This window comes from Lepisosteus oculatus, chromosome 21 (assembly GCF_040954835.1).
Source record: "Lepisosteus oculatus isolate fLepOcu1 chromosome 21, fLepOcu1.hap2, whole genome shotgun sequence".
NCBI lineage: Eukaryota > Metazoa > Chordata > Actinopteri > Semionotiformes > Lepisosteidae > Lepisosteus > Lepisosteus oculatus.
The window spans coordinates 10,838,834-10,863,746 of NC_090716.1; the positions used below are offsets into that span (position 1 = coordinate 10,838,834).

The following is a 24,913-nucleotide window of genomic DNA, read 5'->3' on the forward strand; positions in this document are numbered from 1 at the left end:
ATACTGATTGTTTTGAAAAACTACCACCTATGATTTAAATAAATTTTTAAAGATTGAATACCATCAACTATAAAAAACAATCATTTTTATTTGAATTCATTAAATTAAAAATACAGTAAATCCTTCCCACACTTTTTTCAACAGAAAATCTTAAATTCTGAACGTAAACTTTTCCAGAAATGTTTCTAAAAGTGACACAATTGCAATCCATAGTTTTTTAAATAAATCACTCTGCTCGCTGTTCTTTATAATTATTATTTTTCATCATACTTCTCAAGAAAATTGAATATAGAAAATTAAAGAGTAATAATAAAATATTTAAAGAATGAAGTCTCCATTATATGACTGCATATGCATAACAGCCTTTTAATTATATTCCGAAATTGACTTAAGAAAAAAACAGGTAGCAAGGAATAATGCAAAATTAAAATCTCCGAAAAAATCTTGTTACCCGGCAAGACTGCTGCAGATCTAATTGAAAGAGAATTATTTAAACTTCATTTAATGCTTGAATTTTAGATTTATAAATGCGTTCTACTGATGCCAAACAGTTGTAGGATATCCCAAGAGAAAGCATTAACATTCAATTATCTTAAAACAGACATAACATCCACCCTAGAAAGCCACCTTATGATTCTGAAATACACAATATGCAAAGTAATATTAATTAACAAAACATTAAAATATGCTATTTAATCAGAACACGAAAATGGACATAAAATAATGTTTTCTGTTTCATGGCAAGAATGTCCATGTAATCTACTGTCTTTCCACAGACAGACTACTGTAATCTAGTATATCTCTAGTGTTTTAACAAGACCTTCTGTTAAAGAACATTGAGTGGTCTGTATTTCCTTTGCTCCTTGAGCTTCAAAACCATGGTCTGTATAGGAAAAATAATCACATTTTCATATATAAAATAAGGACTTCTTAGACTGGGCCAATGTTATATTTTTTTAACTATGCTGTACTTTTTAAAAATAATTTCAATGGTGCTTTAAAAGTGGTATCAATAAACCAATATCCCCATCAAAACTGATGAGGCACTGAATTGATAATATAATTTACAGCTTAAAAATACATATTTTTATTATACCAATATATAGTTTAAAAGCAAACAGATGTGCTCTTTTTTTCCAGAGATGCGCCTAAGAAAACCTGTAAAATGAAAGATAATTAACAGCTTACATTAAAAAACCTACTATAGTTGAGCTTACTAATGGCTCTGAGAGGTGTGTGTGCATATACAGCTAATCTTTATGTACACAGAGAGACAGGTTTATTTCACACAAAAAATAAATGTTGGTCTAATATACTGCTAAATTCGACATCACAGACCACGACCATTCACATTTGATATTTGAAATAATACAGATGCAAAGTAAAAGTTTCACAATACACAAACACACGATTCATTGATCTTAGGTTACAATACGCGATCTATTCAAACAAGTCCTCCACCGTGCAGGAGTACAGAGCCTGCAAAACATGCGGTTACAGTATGCCAAAATGTTCTCCCAAATCTCTGAACTTACTGGCACCATATGCGTCAGCGAGGCGATATCGTTAAAGTCGGGACACGGTCCGGAAATGCACTTTAGTCTCCCAAAACCACAACTTACTTAACACATCCACGTGTCTATTATATTGACGCAACCACAGGGGATTATTAATATGCACAGTCAAAACTAATGATTCAGTCCATAAATCCGAGTGAATTCTTTAAAATCCTAAATAAAAACGATTATGTAATAAAAAGTGTTAAGATTTTCTTGATCATATTTGATTCATAATTAAGCTCCACGGAAAGCATGTATTTTTAGTTAAAATCTGAGCCTGGTGTTAGGGGATCAGAACCAACCGCTGAACACCTTGACGTTTGAAAAAAGACAATGTGCAAAATGTTTGCATACAGTATTTTCATTTCTTTTTATACACGCTGTCTTCAAGTTTTTTAAATCACGGGAAACTATGCTTTTATGAGCTAAGGAGAGGGTCTTAATTCTAATATCTATGTCATTATTTTCAGTGTATATTTAAGATGAGATTGCCCTCTTCAATAAACATTTTTTTTTTTAGATTTGTATGCATAATTTAAGTTGCACAATGCCAAACCAGTTAACAAGGGAAAGAAATGGATAACTTCTGAGAGTCCAGCCAATGGGCCGGCTTTATTTCTGATTTAGGACGCGGGATGAAACAATCGCCCGCTGGTAGCCTATCTGCAGTCCTCCTTTCTTTCCTTCAATCCATCCGTACAGACCGCGTTTAGCTGGCTAAGACTGAATAAAGTCTCCTCTATTGAAATCCCAGACAGTGCAACATATCCCTGTATAGCAATCAGGACAATGTGCTGAATTGGCAGTCTAATTATAAATGTGCCATTTGGACCTACATTGAGCTCCAGTGCCACCTTACCTTATGAGGGAACTTCAACTCACAGCTAACAGCAACTGTTCAAAACAAAATGCCATTACTGGATCAGCTTCGCCGCGACAGAGGCACCAGCCAGAGGATTGTTTTACAAACAGCCTCTCTCACTTAAGACAAGAATGCATTATACGACACAAAGTTATTATTACAGACTGGACACAATTTAGAAAAAAAAGGAAAAGTTTAACAGTGTTCAATTAAGGTTTTATACTCCTCCTGGTAGAGCAGGAACAATGTGGCGATTGTACGTGTTTAGTGTTTAGATCATTTCAAAAAACGGACTTACACGGATTTTAAAAAATAGATATTAAATCGACATTCAAATTGGACTTGAAAAGCAAACACCGGGGTCGCTTTTTATGTGCAGTGAATCAGATTCCCTACGCTCACAAAAACAAGTCTTATTAATTGCCGTCTTCATTGGGGTACAATGTTTGGAAGAAAATACGTCAACAAGACTTCACATTAAAATTGTTATCGCCACACAGCAGGCGGGTATACGTGTTATCTGTAAAAACTAGAGTGTTTAATTTTGGGAAACACCCTTAAGAAGATGAATTATCTCATTTCTCCAGGCTGAGTTTACACTCACAATATTCCTTTTCGACCACTTAGCACCCAGATACAACACCAAATTGTTTTTTTCAAACGTCTCAAGCATCTTCACCTTGTCCTGCTTGGATCACATAATTAATCAGTTAAAAAAAGGAGATAACACATTCAAGATGTCTGTCCGATTAATGCGACTACTTCTGAAACAGGTACAGCTCATTACTTTTTACTGTCTCACAAAACACTAAGATATTATTGTAAAAAATATAAATTGCAATGCGTATAAAAAAAACGTAAATCACTTCAAATTTCATATTATTCTTTTTTTTTTCATCTTGAATAAATCTGACCTTTTACGATGAAATCTAAAAGGTTTAACTGTTGAATAAATATTTCTGTAATGAAACAAAAAGCATTTCAGGTGTTAGTGTTAACAGCTTTAACACGTGTTACACCTGCCTTCTAAAACAATCTCAAAGGAACAACAAGGACTATCAAACAATTTCATGACTTGGAAGCTCAGTTTAAGACTTACTTTGTCAAGTTCCCTCTTTACAGCTCCGAAAAGCGTTCTGTCAGCTCGCAAAGGAAGCCTGGTTTGTTCAGGTTGTGTTATTGTCTCTCAATGGATCAGCCTCTGGATGAGGGCTTTATTTTAATTTATGGCTTATGCATTCTTTTAAGGTCAATTTGCGCGACCTCCAGCGAAAGTTAAGTCGGAGAATTCCCAAGCTATTGCGCCACCGCAACAAAGATCCCTCAGTTTTCTTCTGAAATTAATGAAAACTTCTGTTACTGTCTGAATTCTAACTATCGATTTTAAGAAGCAGCAATCGAGGGGGGGACTTTTAAAAAGGGGGGGAAAAACTTGGTTAAAACTTTTCAAAATGAAAAATACTCAGGCTTGGATACCTAGCAGCGTGAACGTCATTGTCAATGAAGAGTACCGCTTTGTGGACAAAACTGAAATTGCTTCCCAACAGAAAAGATACTTTCAGCAAACTGCTCTGCACAAGACTCCTAATACACAGCTGTACAAAGCCAACTTTTATAACATTGTTCTTCAGCAACGGCATGAGGTAAAATAATTAACTGCACACTGACCCTGTCGAGCTCAGTTTCAATTACGTTTTCTTTAGAAGTTGCCATCATTAACAGCAAGGTAAACTGGAAGCTTTACAGCCTTTCGTAGTGACAAACAAGATCGCTCTCCCGATGGAAGCACATGGAACAAACTTAATTACGCAAAAGGAAAAGTAACATTTACATGCACAGACCAAAAAGAAAACTAAGATTACAGACAGACGCCCTGGATCTACACATCACAGTGCAGTACGCTCAACAATAACAGTACTTTTACCCTAATGATCACCCCGTTTCTGCAGCGTAGAATACAAACAAGGAGCAAGACTAATCACAAAGGACAATAACTCAAGAATTATCCGTTTCAAAAACAACTATAGGAGAGAAGACGGAGGAGAAATTAGCTTAATGACAGCGAGCACTAGTCATACTAGACGAGGTAAAAAGAAAAAAAAGGACCAAAAAGCAAATACAACATACAGCGGAAGAAAAACAAGGCACAACAGGTTCAGATCATTCAAGATTACCTTGTAGTAGCCAGTCTGGCAAAGATAAAGGCAGGTCCTTACGATATCCCGTTTCGGTATTTTTTTTTTAAATACTGATTACTGATTTCAGGAGAAAAAATGAAACTAAACTCTGCTGGTGCTTCCACGGGCCATGGACAGGGGATCCGGTTCTTAACAGAAGTTTAAGTGTCACAACTGGTATGAGGTTTTGTTATAATCTATTTTATTTCTCTCTCTCTCTCTGTGAAACAAGTGAAGGCGATGGTTAGTGCTGTCAATCTTGGCAATCAATGTTAGCGGCCATGTCGCAAGTATTCAAAGCATTTCCCGTCGTGCAACATCATAAAGTGAGTGGCCAGGGCATTGATCTGAGGAAGGCAAAGAGGCAGGGCTCCCTCTCAGACAGGAGAGGCAAGAAAGAGAGAAAGAGACAGAGGGAGACCGGGCAGGCGAGGGAGGGGGGAACATAGCGAGAGAGAAAGCGAGAGGGAGGGAGGGAGAGAGGCACAGACCGGAGAAAACAGCAAATAAAACAAACCGAGCTCTTGAAAAAGTACTTTTGGAAAATTAGTCAACCCGGAAGACAATGGAAGATTTGGGAAGATGTGATTTTAACGGGGCGTGCTAATTGAGGCTTAATTCCCCCCTGTTGAAAATAATGATATTTCCAGGACGGCAGTAATCTAGAAAAGAGTACGCACGGTAGTCTAACATAACCTTCTGTTAAAAAAAACAAAAACTTACAAAAGATTCGCCAATGCACGGCAATGTGCAGGCTACACACACAAAAGTGGGGACAAACGACAACAGAAGTGAACCAGGTTGCGCACGCCAAATATGTGTTTGTTTATAAACCGGTACGTGTGCAAATTGAATTTAAACAGGTGGACAACATGAAAAATGAAAATATCATGAGGTTATAATGAGAACGCATATCCCTCTCTTCAGTTGCGATATGTTACATGCAGGGACATCAATTGTACTAATACAGAACGACCCCATAACGTATATAATACCTGTTCGATTTAAGTGAAAGTAAAACCCAGATTTGTAAAAACTACAAACGGGACGTGCACGAAATGCGTTGACCGCAAAGTGAAGAGGCTCAATTCTCCCTGCTCTGTCCTCGCCGGCACTCGCGAGCGCTGTCTGCGGTGGGTACTGAAGGGAGCTACACGGTCAGGAGAAGGGCGCCAGAGCACGGAGTGCGAGGAAACTGTTCAGTAAATGTCAGAAAATAAAAACAGTACTGGCAAAGAGTTCTGAAATAGATCAAACCTCAAAACGTGATATGGTTTGTTATGATGTTAGTAGTTAAAAGAGTGATAGATGTACTATATTACACTTACGGTAGGCTATATTAGATATATAGCCTGTAAACATGATTAAAAGAGGGGTGTGAAAAATGATAAACAGGCCTTAAATCATATGCACACCATATGTGTATACTATGCATGCACACGTATCAGAGCGGATAATGCAAAAAAAAAAATAACTAAATAATACAAATATAGATTTACGTTACTAAGCGTAGCCTAGTTGTACAGGTTTAGAGACCATATCCGAACATCATCAAGATGGTCATAGAAAAACGAGAAGCAAGGCGACATTACAGAGCAACTTTAATATTAGTTCAGTGCACTTCCCGATGCGGAAAATACGGGTTTCAGTGGAGGCTGCAGTGGATGTGTATGTGATTTTTTTATGTGCATACGCGCAAATTATGGAAAACTGGATGTCTAGTTATGTTTTTAAAATGATATGCTTTTTGATATGATACGATTTGGTTTTGTGTTCGCGACAATTCAGACTGCGTCCGTGGAAATGCGATTTCGTGAATAGACATCAAAGTACTGTAAGTAAAACAATGTTTTAATTATCACAGGCTTTTAAATAATATTGATATGTAATTAGTAAATGTGAACTAATTCATCATTTCATATACCCATTTGTGATGTCCTGAGTTCTTGAACTCTCCATCCAAGCACAACTTACCTAAATAACTTTTAAATGTTAACATTACTGACAGCTTTTCTAAATTAACTTGCACTTTTTTTTTAAATCAGCGTCAATCCACTACTTGCGTTTTACAGTCCAGACGTGGTTTAACGCTTTTTGGATTATGTGTAATGGACACAATCACTTAATGTTTGCACAAATTGAATTCCTGCAGTGAAATGTTTATAACTACAGATGTCATTTACTGTCTCTCAACATAACTTCAGATCGCGTGTTCATACACACATAGCTGTTTCGAGGAGTGGTTCGTGCTGAAACTTTTCAATATGTGCATGAACAGTAAAATGATTGTTTCTTTGCTCTAACATTCTTCTGAAATGGTCTTTATAATCTGCGTTCATCTTGAGGGAAAATGCATTCCAGTTGCAAACATCTGACCACAATCTGCAGAACTCGACCGCAGCAATTCAATTAATGCGAACGTTTGATAATGAAGAAAAAATCATTTAACCTTAAGACCTAAGTTCACACATCTGTTTATTTTACAGAAATACTTCTTATTCTTGACTGGCGTCTCATGTCACCTTACGTATTTTCCCCCCAAAATTATTTGCAAAGGTTTACCTATATAACGCATATTAACAGAGTTCTATTTGTCAACGGAGTTCAACAAATACATGCTTTATCTATAGGTGTTTGTACTGATAAAGTGGATATTTCACAAACTGTTCTATCCATCATCAATAATATTTCTGTGTGTGAACATTGGAGCTTATTTATATATTAGAATACATTGATAGTCTCAGGAGACTCATGTGTTCGCCTATATGTTTTTACTAATCAATAATCAATAATATTACAATTCTACCGTACCTATCGGTATTAAATCTGTTCAAATAACAGATGGTTTAAGAAATTAACCATTCTTCGTTCCTCAGTTGATTTTCAAAGATATATGTTTAAGCTTACAAAAACAGTGCTGACGTCTTAAAATACTTACAGGTCAATGTAAAAACGTGGGGGAAAATGACGTTTAAAATAAATCTGTCACACTTGTTTTCCCAGCTACTTAGGTACTTGTCTATTCTGTTTCTGAAAGTTAACTGCCAACCAAAATGCCTTACAGGCAACTCTGTAAAAATGTCGTGAAACTAAGATCTAAACTGTTAAAACAACTGTTTAAAACTTTAATATCGCCAAACTGTTTTTTTCTCCATTAAAAGAACAGTACGATAACATATCTAATTACGAAGATTAATCGCTACTTAACACTGACTCGTTTGTATGATCAAACCCATCAATTATATGAGCCTGAGGTTCAAAACTCCAGAAATCAAAATTTTGCATTAGCTTTTTTAAACTCTGTGGATTTGCTCAACTGTTTTAACAAAACTCTGAAAACTTCTAAACCCTCTTTAATTTAGTAGAAGGTCTTTGGGAGGCTGTCAGAAGTTGTGACCGAAATGCTAACTTCAACAACAATAATAATAAAAAGAAGAAAAATAACCATATAATCAATAACTGATTCTTTCTTCAGAACGGTCCAGTACTCCGAATGTGCAGGTACTCCCCGTTAAATAAAAAAAACTGTATCTGACAAGTGTTAAAAACAATAAGAACACAATCGATTCTCTGAATCAGCATGCTGATAAAAGAATGTTGTACTTACAATGACAGGGCAGGCTGCAGTAGAAAATGCTGTTTGTTAACTGAAGAGTCACACAGGGTTGTAGAGAGAGAGGGAGAGAGAGAGAGGGGGAGAGGGAGAGAGAGAGAGGAGTGTGTGGGAGTGCCAGTAGATACACCTTCACCAACATCTCATCACATCTGCCAGGGTCTGTCTTTCATTTTCACATTCCCTTTGTTCCTGAAAAAAACAGATCCACACGTCACATCTTCATCCCCAGATTCAGTCTGCACCAAAGAAAAGATGAATAATTCAAACTGAGCGCTGCCTCCTAGGCAATAAACCTTTTGCACTTAAAAGTTTTTTTTTAATGCGCTAATGTCTTTTTAAAAAATATATAAATCGAGAATTGGAAAAAAATATGCAAGAGCAAACAAAACAATAAACAGGACCACATAACTATTTTAAAATAGAAACAGTTTTGAAATATTATTAAGTTTTTAATGACGGACTTGGAGAGAGTAACCAGTAAAAGAAATAATATTTATTTGTAAATATTGTATATTGTTGTTTGAACACGACCAATTATTGGAGGGTTAGCTTGACCTATAAATTCACCGAACGACTTTAATCCCGATTTGGAGCTGAAACAACTAAGTCAATTGAGCCTTTTCCTGACCAGATTTGCGCTCCGGTATAAAGACAATTTTCTACTAATATTCGCTTTATTTTAAGAATATAGCAGAACGTAAACCGAATACATTCATATTCAGTTAGTAAGTTAATTAAATCGACACAATACGGATAAAAGAAATATAAAAGTATTTGGGGAATGGGTCTCGCTTTCTAAGGTAAGCATTCAATTCGCTAAATTTTGTTAGAATCTTAATTTTGTAACTTTCGGCATAAGTATTGTGGCTTAAAGTCAAAATTTGTTATATTAATTTAATAAGGCAATCGCACACATTAACGCAATTCAGTTTTAATCATGTGAATATAATAGAGGGAAGATTGAATTAGGGTTTCTTAACTTGTATAGGTTATATCGTTTTGGTGTCTAATCGATAGTATCCAAATAAATTTGTCCTTTAACAATTAATTTTAAATACCATCAGCTCTTAAGACATGTCTACCATAAAAGTCTATATTTAAAAAGTATACAATCTTAGATATAGTCTTAATTTCAGCTATGATAACTAAAACGCGGACAGGTAAATACGCAGGAATAAGGTGTATTTTAATACTTAACGGGACTCGCACGCCACCCTTCGATGAACTTGAGAATTACTATTCCTATATTCACAGGTTTATCTCGTTTCAGCTTTTTTAAGCATTTCCAGGTCTCATTTGAGTAATCCTAAGTATTTCCTGCTTTTCGTAGGAGGACAAAGATCAATTCTGCAACTAAATATCTGAGTGGCTACAAAAGTAGCATTTACCGTGATTTTTCGTAGCGTTCCAAGTAATTGCTCTATATTTGTACTAAACAATTCACTAAGTTAAATATTCCGTAATTAAAAAAGAAATCAGTACTGATCACAATTACCATAGTCACCCTCAAATGCCAAAGCCATGAAATATGCAGGTAAAAGATCGTCTTTAAAATGAGATAAATCGATATTGGGTGGATCAATAATCGCTTTCTTTAAGAAATTGGATTTTAATTGAAAATGAAAATGTCAAACAAGAAGTCAAAATAAGTACTTTTTTATGAGAATAAAAAAATGTATCTATCCGATGTTTTACCTTTTTGCTAAAGTATGTTTTTTAGTTTTTTGCGTAACGTTTACTTAATTTTAACAGTCATAATCAAGTATCATAGCTTTTGAGTATGGGAGAAATTTTGTTATGCCTTTTTTAATGGCTCAATAGGATTATAAGAGAATATTTTTAGTTGATCTAAATGTAATTCATGGAATAACGGCGTAATTCTTTTCAGAACAGTGGTGTGTAGCATGGAGTGAAAAAGAACAGACAATGGAATGTTTTGAATTCACATTTTGATGACATTTAGACATTTCAAAGTAAATTAGTGAAACGTAGCGGGCGATAAAATAAAAGCTAATTAAATATATTGATTAAATATGCGGGTACTTCGGAAATACTTCTGTCAGGTGTTGCGGAGTCGACCTTTAGCGTTTATCTACGTAATCTGATGATTTTTAAATGGTCTTCTTTTACTAGAGTATTTAGGAAACCCCCCAGTTTTATGACTGCTTCGGGTGGAATAAAAGACGAGGAAAAGATGCTTTTAATGTACTTTTTTTTCTTTTATTCAAGTGATATCCCAAGGACGGAAGAAGTTCCTCGTCTGATCTCACTTTGCCAGTCACGATTCCTCCTTCTTACGACCGTACCTAAAAACCAGTCACAATGTTTTTCAGCCACCTGTCTTAACGCCTTTAATGATTTCCTGTTCTTTTCCGTTTTATTTTTAAATACGACTTAATTGTCCTGTCCGACCAACCAAGGTAAATGGCTTGCATTTTCATAAGACTTTAAGCAGTTTGCCTGAAGTGTTATTCCATTATTTAAAATAATAGTATTAGGTTCTTAACTGCTTTCCTAAATTTATCATTTAAAGGTAGCAAAGTTAGAAGAAACCGTTCTTCTAAAGCAGATGTATGATAGAGAACATGCTTCTGTAATTATGGTTTTCGGGGCGTGTTTGTGATTGAATCTGTGTCTTGGAGTTCAATTCGTTTTTTTTTATAATCAGCGTGCGCGTTTTCGACATTACGTGGATTTCTTCATTAAAATGCTTTACGACTTCACTCCCTCCTCCTTAAAGAGTCTTTAAACTTAAATACACTCATTCACAATGCACGATTATGATGGCAGAGGTAGGTAATGGTGAATGACGACTTGTGGCATCTTACAGGTGCAGCTATTTGTTTATTCTTAACCGGTTGTTAAAATAACGCAATCTGTGTTCAAAAAGTGGCAACCGTCTTGTGGTAAAAATCAACACACAACAAGCCTGTCCTCAAAAATACAAAATGCTGTTCAGATTTAACGATAAAACCGTTGTTATTCTTTGGTGGAAAAAATATTATTTTCAGAGAATTGGGAGTGAACGGGAAAGGATAAGATAATTCCAGATATGCACACAAAACCTGAAACGTGGGCATCTTTAGAAATTACCTTTAACCTCTTCTGAGTATTTAATATGTTAAGCAAGTACTTTTGAAAGTGCATATTTTTCTGCCTTTAACACAATACTTACCAGTTTTATCAAAGCAAATCCATATGGCCCGTTTACAGTAATGAGTTTTGGCTTCTGTTAAATCTTTCAAAGCAAGATCGAAATAATATCCCTTGCCTCAGCCCTAACCTTATTTAATAATAGCAAAACTATATTGCACTGTCCTTTACTTACTAATTATGTCCTCACTCACTCAGACATCTGTACCCATCTCCAGTATTGTAACATTTCCTAGTGACTACTATGAGTTAATAATAATTTATATAACCTTTTCTAGGTAAACAAAAAACTGAAAACAGACATTTAGATCTGTCTTTTAAATCACCTCACTACAGAAGCATTTTGTTAATATTGTTCTTTAATATACACTAAAATGTGTTTTCAGAAAAGGTTCAATAGCCAACTATTTCTGTTTTGCTTATATCTCTTGTGTACACAGTAGTATGCTTCCACATTTGAAAATATCTCACACCTGAAAATGAAAAAATGTACACTAACAACTGTTGAACCTGACATATATAAGTAAACCCAATAATCCTATCAGTTAAAAGGCAATTTAGAAATGAAATCCATATCCAAAATGTAATCTAAATAGACAAATATTCAAATTGGGTGCCCTTGCAATCTGTTTTAGAAATGGCTTGCTTCTTTTAATGATTGTGTCAATAATTGATAATAGAGGCAAGCACTGTTTATAGGAAATTAATTTAATTTCTTCACAGTTGCTTAGAAAAAACAAAAGTACAATTTGGTTCTTTTTTGTTTTTTGATAGTTTCCCTAGTGAAGTATCCTGTAGTAGCTGTCATTCAAAAGGGCATACTGTACATTATGGCACCATTCAAGGTCTTAGGCCTGGGCTATCTGTAAACAATTCTTTGCCTGAAGGCAAAGCAAAGCACATATACGCAACATGTCTGGCATACATTTAATCATTTCTAATCCTTTCCTAGTCTTTTTTCTTTATGGCTTTGTTTTCTAAAGGTGTTCAATTGACTTTTCTTTGTAGATAGAATTCATCCTGAAAATGTCTTTAAAAATTATGACGTGGAGTATCATCATTTCTAAACATGCCTTAGCACCACTTAGCTTGGGTCATTAAACTTTCAAATCTGCATCAAAACGGGAATCTTAGCAAAGATATAATGAGTTTAAAGCAGACATAAGTCCTTTCAGCGTTCAGGAAATCTTTTTCCCCCCACTTTTTATAACATAATTCATTTTTAATGAACTTGCAGTTTGGGACTGTATTCATAGCTAGTGTACTTTTATTTTGCTGTAAATGTGAAAATGAAAGAAGATTCAGAAGCCTGGAAGTTAAGTCAGTAATGGTGATTTAATGACATATCATTTTCCCCTCTTCAAATGTTTCAGCTTGTTTGTCTTTCATATCACTATGCTTACTTAGGGTTTTTTTTAGGTGATTAAAATTAAATTAAAATGGCTGCGTTTGCAAATCAAAACATCTTTAACCAATACCATGCCTGGCTGAGGGAACACATCACTCTAGCCTTGAAGGGAGAAGGCAGAATACATTACATTTGCATATTATGAGTTGCTTTGATGCATCTTAAAATGCAAGTCTACTCTATTAATATTTTAAAAGTAAGTGCATGAAAATCAACTTTTTGTTACATTAAATTAACATGTGTTCTTGTTTTATTCCACATGCTTAATTAGGGGAACAGTAGTCTGTCAAAATAAATATGGAAACTTCCACATGATTTGTTATGATTACAAGGAAACCTATCCAAACCCATCCATTTCAGGAGAGGATGCTTAAATATACATTTGTGTCCAGCTTGTGAATTTCTAATGTGTGGTATACTGTATAAAGCAGCCCTTCTGTGGACACAAAAACAATGAATATTATTAAGAATTTCCGTTTTAGTGTCTTATCCTGTGTTTAAGAAACGTCTTCACAGGGAAGGTCAGCCTTTATGCATTAAAGGTTAAAATGTTTAACTGTGAGCATGATGGGATTGAGTTGCTGCTTCCAAACCACAGTGTTTATTTTGCCAAGATGGATCTTATTACATGAAAAGAAATTAATTAGTAGTATATTTCTGTATTTCTGTCTTTGACTGAATCAGCAACAATCGCCCCAGAAACCACAGACCTGAATGGTCTCCTCATGTTGGTAATTTTAGTCTATCATTTTATATTGTAGTTAGATCACATAGGAAATGGAATATTCCTACAAGCACACAACTACACAAGTAATTGTCATCTAGTTTATTTTTGATAAGTGGTACAGCCTTGGGGGGAAATATGATTTGGTACTTTACCAAAATAATAGCGAAAGAAAATTGATAGATTGGAAAGTAACACCATACTTAGAGAAATAAATCAGATAAATCTGCATTTTGCTGTTCATTGCCACTTTTAATTGAAAATCCCCAGAAATGAACTTTTCAGACTTTACAGACTGGTATAGTTAGAAAAGTTATATAACATATTAAGACATACACTCTTGTCTCTTTAAGAGTTACACAGGGACAACAACTATTATTAAGTACTAGAAACAGAAGCCCAGGACCAGTAACAGAATACACTGGAAAATTTTATGACATTCTTTTCCTTCTTTTTTAAAACCTTGCAATCAAGACGTATAAAGGGAAAATCACAAACCATAAGTTATTATGAGGCAGGAAGCAGAAGTGGGGTTCATTTAACTACTTGAGGCAGGAAAACCAATTCATTATGACATTTTGTGTCGCTTTAAAGATCTTTGAGCATTTTAATTATAGATAATTGCTTATGTGGGAGGGACATGTGTGTAGTACATTAGCATTAAGATTGTTTTTTCATCTTTTAAACGTAACTGTAATCAGGAAAACAATTGTACGAAGGGTGAAGTGTTTGGAAAATGTACGGCTAAAATGTATGTATCTTTTGAAACACTAGATTTCTGCTGTTATACAGTAACATACACTAAAAGTAAACATTCATGTCATTTATACAATGTCTCAAAAACCTTGCTAGATTTTTCTGTGGTAATTATGATAGTTGATTATTTTCATTCAATAATTTACAAAACAATCTACACATATGAAACATTAAACATAACATTTAAAAGCCCAAAATGTCCCTGCATTGCACAAAACAACTGACTTTCAAATGTTAGGATTACTATTAGGATTCCAATAAAATCTAGATTATATGGTGGTCTGGCAGTACTGCTGTCTCACAGCTCCCTGGACTTGCGTGCTATTCTGGGTTCCTTCTGTGTGAAATTTGCATGTCTTCTCTGTGTTCATATGGGTTTCTTTCTCTCTCTGTATACTGTCTATGTGATCTGTGATGGGCAGGTGTACTCCTGCCTTGTGCTCTGTGCTCCTGGAGTGAGCTCCTGGTTTCTATGCCTCCTGTCAAGAATTAATAAAAAATGTAAGAAAGGAATGGAGGGACGAGTTTTCCTGTGGAGAAACAAATTTGGAGCAATTTAAGATTATTACTGCTTTTTCAGTCACCATGTATGATTAGTTCAGTCTGTGCACATTAGCTACAGCATGTAACAACACACTCCTTTTTAGAACGTAATAAATATTACTGCATCATATAAACATGACTCTAAACACACAGCTTTTAGACAAAAAAAATGTTAATTACACTGTAACGCCAAAAGTACAAAGAAATATGTACATCTAAAATAATATAATTATAAGAAACATACAGTAAGTTTTTCACTTAAAAGTTTTAAAAATAAGTTGTTCTATAAAAATCTGTGTAGATCATTTGAGAATAACTGTAATTCTGTTTTGTATTTCACTTTATTTATGCTTTTCCATACAATGACATTAAAACCAGAAATTTTCATTTTACATTTTAAACTAAATTTGTGAAAAACATAGTGAGATTTCTCAAACTATATATGCAACACTAATATGTCAATGGTTGATTACAATGTGAGATTTGGCTCAACTTTATGTATGCAGCAGAAATAGGAATTATAACACTATATGCATTTTTTATATAATTTAATTGTTGTGATTTCCAGATGCACTGGTTTTACGATAATCTTTTCACCATTCTAATAAATGAGTACTTTAAAGACCTCTCCTTCACTTTTGAAGGAAATAAGAAAAAAATCACTGCAAAGGATTGTATCAGAATGACAAGAAATTAAAATTAATATTAATCTGTAGCAAAAAATAAACCTGTTTAATGCTAAGAAGTCCCCGTGGACACAGAAGTTAAGATAGGTTGGAAAGGATAGGGGTGCTCTTTTCTCGCTTTGACACATCCTTAATTAAGTTCCTGGTTTTCTACAGAAACCAGCTCAGAAGGCTCTACATCCTAGATGCAACCATTGCTGTTAATTTTTAATGAAAATTTTGTTATGTAATTAACTGAATCATCATTTGCATACATGTTAATTATCTTAATCCCACTTGGATTAGTAAAGTGGGACACTGTGTTCTCATTAGATGACCTAAATTTCCTACTTGTTACTCTAAATTTCATCAAAGTTTAGTCAGGGTCTGATAATTCCTTTTAAGTTAACAGGGAGAGTCTAATTAATTAAGTCTAAATAAGAGAACTTAAATACATGTTATTCCTAATTACATAATGAGAGCAACCTCCAATATCTTTCGACTTTGATTTGGAGTTAATTATGGAAATGCATTTGTCAGTTAATTTAAACTTAATTTACATAAATACTAATGAACCAAAATAATAGTTTTATTCACAAGGTTATACTCCACAGCTACAGTCTCTATTTTCTACTTTTATTTTGGCTCCCAGTTGGATTATTGTTTTAACCAAGGGAAATGTATGTATAATATGTTTCTTGCTAAAACATAATACAGCATATATACAGTATGTATTATTTATATGTACAAAGTACATTTGGGTAATTAAAAGAATCCAAATTTACAGTTACCTAGAAGATTTCGACACAGTACACAATTATACAAATTAAAGTCTACCGCTCCATATTATATCATAAATAAAGTCATTCAATGATGAATAAGATTCTATAAGTTTCTGACTTGTTATTTAAAAACCTTAACCTGGTATGTACTGGGTGTTCTTTAAAGGTTTAGCCTATTTACTTTGGAAAACTGTTATATTTGTGTAAAAGTTCATTTTAGACAATGCATGTTTTTTTCCACTAAAGAAAGCCAAATTAACTTCTTATATGGGTTCACACATTACATTTACTCCATCTGTTTTTTTCTCTGCAAAGATTTAAATAAGTGGCATTGTATGTTTTAATCCTAGGATAAAGTAACAATTCTTGACAATTGAAATGTCAAAAAAAGGAGTTGGTGGGACATGACAGTTCCATGTTCTAGTGAAAGGATGGGAGTTTATGTTCCCAGGGGAAAAGACAGCAAATTTGTTTTTAGCCCCTAGCTCTGTAGGATAATATGAGTGATGTCAACGCTGAAAATGACTTTTGGACATACTAGAAAGCAGTTTGTGTGAGAAAGAAATGCTCATCGCAAATTCTGAAAGCATGCTATCATTAGCACTTCAAATTATATATGGAAACTAGGTCCATGGATTTCTGAAACGGGATTGAAACAGGTACATTTTTAACTGCATCCAAATCATATGTGACCTAAACAGCAAGGGTATTCAGAACCAATGTTTCTCATAATCCATTCTTCCTTCCATATCCCAATTCACAAACCATTTTAATTCAGAACCAAATTAATGTGGCAATGAAGGCTGTGGCCTGACAACGTTTGAGTGCCAAGTGCAAACTCTGATAAGGGTGTTTTATGTTTTGAGTCTGTGAACTACCAGTGTCCTTGTGGTTCTCTAGGTGCTCCCTTTTTTTCCCCACTCAGCTGTTCTAAACATGGGGTACACATACTTCTGTGACTCCTGAACCAATTTAGAATCATATAAACACAAAAAAAACCATGATCACTACATATCGAGAGTACAACTACATACAATAATTAAGCAAATACATGACATTTTCTAAATGCATTTTCAAAACTAAATTAAACTACCTTATTTGCTGCATTCATTCTTTACCTGGCAGTCAGATTGATGTATGGCTCAGTGACTGTGACACAAGCTCAGTGAGGCTGGATTCTGTGCTTGAGACAGCCATTCAAAGGGACCCTTCTATGTTGAGATGAATACAATTTTGCCTGTTGCTTTTACTCTTTGAAAGCGATGAAAGCAGATGCTTTGTTATCTGTACGATGAAAGGAACATTGAATTATTAATCTTTGAAATGATTCCAGTAATAATTATGAGATTATTGGAATTTTACAAATTTGCCAATGTTGATGGCTTTGCTATGACAAAATGAATGCCAATACACTAGAATACATGTCTTCAATTCCACAGACTCACATCACCACATTCTGAGCAGATTTCTTTCATTTCCACCCTCTGGAGTATTCCTCAGAAGCAAAGGTTGTCATTTTTTAAAATCACTGTCTTGCACAATCTTATTTGTTCAGTTCATCCAGCAATAGTAGATCTGCATTGGAGTTGCATCATCTACATCAGGGTATGGCCTCTGCAAATTTGGGAAAAAAATACTATGTCTCCTTTGTACCTGGCATCTTCATATTGCATCATTAGCAACGAGCACAAGGCAGGGTACACCCTGGACAGGGCGCTAGTCCATCACAGGGCCAGTGCAAGCCACTCATACATGGGGACAATTTGGAGGTCTCTGCAAAGACCGAGGGGGGTATATTTGGCCCAGACACCAGGATAACCCTACTCTTATCGAGAAATGCCCTGGGATCTTTAATGACCACTGAGAGTCAGGACCTCAGTTTAATGTTTCATCCGAAGGCCGGCGCCCACTACAGTATAGTGTCCCCGCCAGTATACCAGGGCACTAGGACACACACAGACCACAGGGTGGGCGCCCCCCGCTGGACCCACTAACACCACTTCCAGCAGCAACTTAACAACGATTTTTGGGAAAGAAAATAATGTTGACAATGGTGGGCAAAAAATACTGGATATATACTGCATCAATCATCTCATGATCATATCAAATTTGCTAAGATCCAGCCTAATGGTTTTGAATGAATGTTGGGGAAAACAAACAGACCATTTGGTGGAATCATAGGAGGGATAACATGTAATTACATTAATTGCTCTGGGAAAGGGTTTGGTCAAAGTAGACATTATAACTAGCATTTGTACTTCAAACTGTTTTAAATTGACAATAACGAGATGATAACAACTTGGTAGTTAATATCTGCACATCTGTCTATATATAGTATGTCTGCATGTCGATCTATGTCTGGCCATTAAGTGTAACTTTAAATGACAGGGCAGTGTCCCTTAACATACAAATTGTGTTTTAGGACATCAGCAGAAGAGTCCGCAGCACTGCTGTTGTCCACACATTATTCTTTTCAACAACAAAGGCAAGAAGATTGGAGAAACTTATTTTTTTTACTTAAAAACGACTATATCAAGGTACAATTTATGTTTATAACGAATCAAACGGAATATATAAGAATAATAAATTAAAACGTTTTACTGTTGATATTTGGAGTTTGAGGTCCGATTATTATTCAGTTATGGGTAGATGACGACACTGTTCTCGAAACTCTTTAAAAAAAAAGAGAAGCGAGACATACGTATTTAAAAGGTCACCTTCAAAATTAAACTAACAGTCTACTATTTAGCACTGTAGGTACTTTAAATCTAGGTTTGGTTTATTAAACGGGACAGCGCACAGCTCTTAAACTGCGCCAGTCAGCTAACAAGCTCATTTACATCTGATGCTGAGCATGACACAACCGACAAAATATGAGACAGACATAAAACATATCAAGAAATTTCATATGATAAGCAGATATTAAAAATAGAAAGAGAATAGTAACAACTCAGATCATAAATAAAAAGTGAAAGGTCAATGGCATGATGTTAGACATTATTTTGTTTGTTTTTGACGTTTTGTACGCATTTTACACATGTTATAGTAGATGTGTTGAGCGCTGTAAACGGGATATCGGCTCTATAGTTGTAATTTCTCACGTTTCCCAAGCTACAACGTGCAAATTCTGAAATGCATTGAAGGGCATGGGCTGTTGGTTTATGTAGTTCTTCTCGAGATTTGCCCCGCCTCTTCAGAGCGGTGCAGACTACATTTCCCATGAATCACTTCCCCCAAAGCACCTAGGGTTGGATTGTTCCTCTTAAGTAAGGTATAGCTTTGTAAAAGAAAGCCTTTTTAAGAGAATTGCGAAATGAGTTCCAGTGAGGATCATCAACACGGGACAAAAAGACCGGCGTCTCCGAACGAAGTACATTTTCTTTTTATGATTTAATAGACGGCATAAAGGTGGTTGTTGATGTTCAGGTCTAAGGCCTCTCTGACTAGTGTTTAAAAACACTCTGCCGACGACTGAGCTGGCTTGTAGTAGTACTTCATTGCTTTGAATTGTGTGTAGCAGTCTGTTGGTTTTGCAAATCATCCTGAATGTAGTTGCAGTGTTTTGAAAAAATGTTGTGTTAGCAATAAAAAGCTGCAGTAATGAGCAATAATGAAGGAAGCCTTTTGCTTTCTCTGAAAGAGCTACGTTTATTACCCGAGGTCTGCATTAGAGCAGTATTTATGTTTGATTGTCTTACAGTTATCTTGAATTATCTGCAGTTATTTTGAACAAAAATCTACTGAACCCCTCTATTTTGGTGCTCTAGCTAAGACAATAAAGGATGTGCGTTTGTTTATGATTTCACGCGTTTTTCTTCGGCTTCCTGCACCTTGATCGGATTGATCATTTATAAAATGCTTTTAAATCGGAGAAAATGTAATAACATAATAACGTAACTTTACTAACTTCATAAATTAAATCTTATTGTCAAAAAATGTTCGTTTTCATGCAGCAAATACAATATTCTCGTTTATTGCTTTAAGTTATTTTGTTTCTTGACAATTCATTATTTCAGTTAGAAAGTTGAGTAGAACTTTCTCTAAAAAATAAATATAGGTTATCGGAAACGCATTGCGAGGGATCATAGCCGCAAAATGTAGGTGCATGTTTGTTTTGTAATAAAACGGCTTTAGTTTTGAGTTTGCTAAAGACAGCGTGGCTTAATGTAGTGACGTCAAGATGCTCACACGTAATGAAAGAGGATTTTAAAAATAACGATACCATGAAGTCATTTTCATACGTGATTTAAAACATGTCCCCTAATTCACGACTCTTAGTGCGATCTATGACAAAGTGAAAGTTGGCCGACCTTCCTCTTGAAACTCTCTCTCTCTGCAGCACGGGTCCAGCAGCTGGGATTCGGTGGATTTAGGTACCGACGAGCGGAAACAGAAGTTTTTGAGACTAATGGGAGCAGGAAAGGTAAGCTTGTGCTTCCCCGTTACAGCAAAGTTGCGGCTGTTTCAGTCCCTGGCACCTCAAGCTACACTACAGGCACCCCAGTAAACGAAACGGTATAAAACAAATGTAGCGGATGCAAACACAAGAAAGGGTAAATGGATGACTAGCTGGAACAAATGTGCTCATCAATGTTTCATTGAAGCTTTAGCAGACACAGTGAGAAACTGTGGCTTGGCAGTTTTCACAGCCTTGAGAATGCATCCAGCGTTAATTTTCTTTGAAAAGAGCCTCTCAAGGCCCCTGAGCCCAGTGCATAACTGGGTCTACTGTGGATAAGCCTAAGGACAAACGCGTCAATTTTGTATACAGTAGCCTGCGGAACTGTAGGCATTGCAAATGTATACCATTTACAAAACTTGGAAGAGGAATGAGAACAAAGTGGATGAATAATGGTTTCCTGAAATTATTTTTAAAAACCTTTTCTGCCAGAAATATTTCCAGATAACACTGCGTATTCATGTCTGTCTGACTTCCAGTTGTAACGCTGCAGTATTGCATGCAGTCTCTCGCGCCAGCAAGCAGTGTTAATGGCCGGCGTGGTATTGCAATACCTTGTCGATTTGACTTAAAATAAAAATTAAAGTAGGCTTTTTTTTTTTTTTTTTTAGGCTGTGGGAGAAACTTCTAAATAAGCTCAGAGATGTAATTTTATGGCTGGCTTAGTGGTTTGCATTGCTCCCTTGCAGTGCTGGGACCCTAGGTTCAATTTGCTGGGGCGTTTTGTTCAGATGTCCTGGCTGTGTTCCCCGTGAGAGAACTGGCTCTGGTGTGAGTGTGCGCATGTCTGTCTGTCCGTGTGCACCCTGCGATGAACTGGCGTCCCATCCAGGGTGTATCCTGCCTTGGACCTACTGCTTGCTGGGATAGGCTCCACCGCAACCCTGAACTGGATAAAGCAGTTAGAAAATACATGGAAATAATTTTATTGGTTCTTGTAGTGAAAACAGGATATAAAATAACCCCCCACTGGTGGTCGAATTTCAATTCATCCCTCTTAGAGTTAGACAGGCACAAGGCTGACATGGTTCAGATCAGATCCGGATCTCTACAGATTGTCCGTCTTTAAAAGGGTAATGGTTTATTATCTTGTTTAGTTTTTCCTACAGTAGTGGTGACCAGGATTGAGTACTTTTTGTAACATGGACATAGTGCGGAGAAATAACTGCACTTTGTAGACTCCTTAGCCCAATAATGCATTGTTCGACCACGTCTCAGTATCATCACAAAACGAAAGCATATGATTTTGTGAAGTGCCAAAAGACAAAAGGGTAACTTGTTAAAATTATGTATTCTAGAAGGAGCACACAGGACGCATTGTTATCGGAGACCACAAATCAACTTCACATTTCAGAACAGGTAACAAAGGAAATTCCTACTTTAGTGTTCTATTCCAGCATTTTAAAGTAATCTTTAACAGCGCAGCCTCTGTTTTTTTTGTTTTGATTTGTTTGTGGACAGTTGCTTTCACAGTACATGCAGTGGTTCATCGTAGACCTCATATATAATTCAATGCAAATCACTTATTAAAGAATATATATCGATGATGAAAGAGCATAAGATACTTTTTGAAAATCAAAGTAGCTTTTGTACAAGGGTTTATCCGCTTCAAGCGTTTGAAAGCTGTGTGCCTAAAATTGAAGGGAAAAGCAACCAAATCCCATCTCAGAAACTTAAGTTGTATTATATATATATACACAAGGTATTTGAGAAGATACTTTGCTTGATGCTGTTGGTAAGTGTTAAGGTTAGCTTTTAATAGAATAAGAATTGTTTCGCGCTGATGACTGTCCTATAGGATCTAACATCAGTCCTGCATACACATTGCAAAAAAAACCCCGTATGAATTCTAGAATGGTAATTACATGATGTTTCAGATGATCAAATCTACCCATGTGAAAATTGGCATGTGAGAAGTGGCTGTGTGAAAATTAGTGACTTGACTGTTCAAGTTTGAGTACTGTAGCACTTTGAAGCCCAAACGACAAATGTGGCTGGAAGTGGGGCATCAAACAGTATCCTCTTCCCTAGTTTGAAGCAAAAGGTCCAGATGATTAATAGTGGCAGTCCCAGGTTGGTTGGGTCTAACATAACAAATAGGAATATATAAAAAAATTACAGTATGCAGGTTTCAGTCATTATGTGGTTGAATCTCTACATATGCTTGCCTGTGTTTTAGGTTTGTTGAATACTCAGGAAGTGGAGGTTGTTTCTACGGTCACGTTAAAGTGTTTTTATGTGCTTGTGTGCTTTTCTGTGTATTAACAGGGGAGGAGGATAAAAGAATGAATTCAGAGCTAGAACACCAGTATCAACAAGGCCTGGATGGAAAACTCTCAGGGAGGAATAAGAGGCATTGTGGCCTAGGCTTCAGTGAGGTAAATACTGCCTGTGTATCTTCACTTCTGACACTGACATGAATATTAAGCTTTGGTTTCATAATTATTCTCTATATGTGAACGTAGCTTAATTAATAACTATTCCCTTAATGTGAATACTCATTTTACTTATAGAACAAAATGAATTGTTTTGCTGAGGGAATATATTGCCGTTTGTTGTTGTTGTGGAGGTGTATTACACTTCTTAAGAAAACAGAAAGAGCCTTGACTCATCTTTCTAGTGAGGTTTCCTGTGGTATTTTAATTGGAAAATGTTTGTTATTCTTTATTTATAAGCGAACGTTGCAGTCTTTTTCAATACTCCCCAGCTGGAGCAGACCTTGTCAGGTCTCGTAAGCTAGGCACGGCTGGGGCAGGTCAACACAAGGATGGGAGACATCGAAGGAAAATGAAGTGGCTCATGTAAGCGGTGTTGGTGAACCAATATTCCTCTCCCAGCTCCATTTTGTAAGATTACAGATGTTTATTGGGGTCCTGACTAAATCCCACATTGGGCTCTCCATGTGTGACTTGCCTAAATTTCCCCTTCATTTAACTGAAGTAATTTCTCTCCTCTCCATCTGACCTGATGTGGAGTGGAGCTGCCACACATGGTGTTTGAATTACAGTTGAATTTGGCCCCCTCCATTATGTGAAGTGGGATGATAAGAGCTATGTGAGTGCAAGGGATTCTTCGTTGTGATTAAAAGCTCTGTTTCTTTCACCCCCGCTAGCCCGATTCGCCTGAAGAGACCCAGAGCACGGCAGAGTCAGAAAAACAGGGCAGTCCAAAGGGCTCTATAAATAAACCCGAATCAAAGGAAGAGACTTCATCCGAACAAGAGGAGCCCAGTAAACAGGACGATCACACAGAAGACTGTGCAGACAGCAAAAAGGAAGAGAAGAAGAGTGGTTATAAAATGACATTTGTGAAGGCTTCGTAACTGGTCACAAAATGCTGTCTTTTTAATTCGTTAAACTACTTTATACTATATACATGTTGTTTTCAGCACACCATTTCCCAGACATCTGTTGGAATTTCTTAGTTTGCAGATAAAAATCAAGTCATTTTCATTTTCAATACTGCTGGCCTGCATCTTCAAGGTAATTACTCCCCTCTGTCCCCTAATTATTGAGTCTGCTGCATCAACAGGGGAACGAGGGGAGCATGTGTATATTTTTTTAACTCTTTTCTGGAATATGCATACGAAGAACATTTTGTAAAGAATTAGTGTGCATGGCATTCATTACATGTAACAGAACAGGGATGAATTAGCATAATAGCTCCTTTTACATTCTCTTTGAAGTCCATAGAGGAGAATAACAAATGTATATGAACTACCAGCCAAACATCAATAAATGGAAATACCCAAAATCTCTGTGGATGGCCCTCAGTGGATTTATAAAGAAAATCCCCTCAATGTATTGGAATAACAGCAGAATAAGCAGAATAGTGGATGTGATTTTCAGTGACGTATGCCCTCCAGACTCTTTCATGCACAGGTCTCAAGTCATGCTTGTCTTCTAAGTTTCAATCTTTGACTTTCCTCAATGTGGTCCCATTGCCCTCTAGGGAAATAAAGTTTTAAGAATGTTTTATAAGTTCAATATATTATTTTTAATCTTAACATTGAACATTACTTTATAAGGATTAGGATTGGTCATTGGTTCATAGGAAAGAAAGCGGCATTTGTGTTCACTAAAAACATACCCTTAGGAGAAATCATCATTGAACTTCTGAGAGGTAGGGAGTCAACTCGGTTTTCTTGAAGCTAAACATAGAAATGCTATGTTTGAAGTTGAAGGTTCTGAGGACTGTCCATGGGTTTAG

At 35.9% G+C, this 24,913-nt stretch overlaps 2 protein-coding genes across 22 annotated transcripts in view; one reads left to right on the forward strand and one right to left on the reverse strand.

The window, feature by feature from the left end:
* sox6 (SRY-box transcription factor 6) overlaps positions 1-8,315 on the reverse strand; it is a 203,705-nt gene extending 195,390 nt beyond the window's left edge. For 3 of the 20 annotated variants that reach the window (XM_015338146.2, XM_069181504.1, XM_069181500.1), the window contains exon 1: positions 3,521-3,855. The gene's annotated coding sequence lies outside the window, so the exon portion shown is untranslated. Of the gene's footprint in view, positions 1-1,535; positions 1,556-2,418; positions 2,454-3,520; positions 3,858-4,595; positions 4,975-8,205 lie in introns of those variants that run through there. The other 17 variants (XM_069181494.1, XM_015338142.2, XM_069181499.1 and 14 more) reach the window with 12 other exon arrangements.
* On the forward strand, positions 3,119-24,457 carry c21h11orf58 (chromosome 21 C11orf58 homolog). 2 transcript variants are annotated; one of them, XM_015338148.2, is made up of 5 exons: positions 3,119-3,194; positions 20,585-20,668; positions 22,003-22,063; positions 22,973-23,082; positions 23,817-24,457. In XM_015338148.2, the coding sequence occupies exons 1-5, from the start codon at positions 3,159-3,161 to the stop codon at positions 24,024-24,026; spliced, it is 501 nt and encodes a 166-aa protein (XP_015193634.1). In that variant the 5' UTR covers positions 3,119-3,158; the 3' UTR covers positions 24,027-24,457. The 2 variants fall into 2 exon arrangements, with proteins under 2 accessions (XP_015193634.1, XP_006642653.1); XM_006642590.3 differs by lacking the exon at positions 3,119-3,194 and adding an exon at positions 19,455-19,615.
* Positions 24,458-24,913: the final 456 nt, after the last annotated feature.

Bases quoted from the DNA above. Each gene is read 5' to 3' on its own strand.
- c21h11orf58 (XM_006642590.3), top strand. From the start codon at position 19,559: ATGAGTTCCAGTGAGGATCATCAACACGGGACAAAAAGACCGGCGTCT. The intron at 22,064-22,972 runs GTAACAAAGGAA...GTGTATTAACAG, and splicing joins AACTTCACATTTCAGAACAG to GGGAGGAGGATAAAAGAATG. The intron at 23,083-23,816 runs GTAAATACTGCC...CACCCCCGCTAG, and splicing joins GTGGCCTAGGCTTCAGTGAG to CCCGATTCGCCTGAAGAGAC.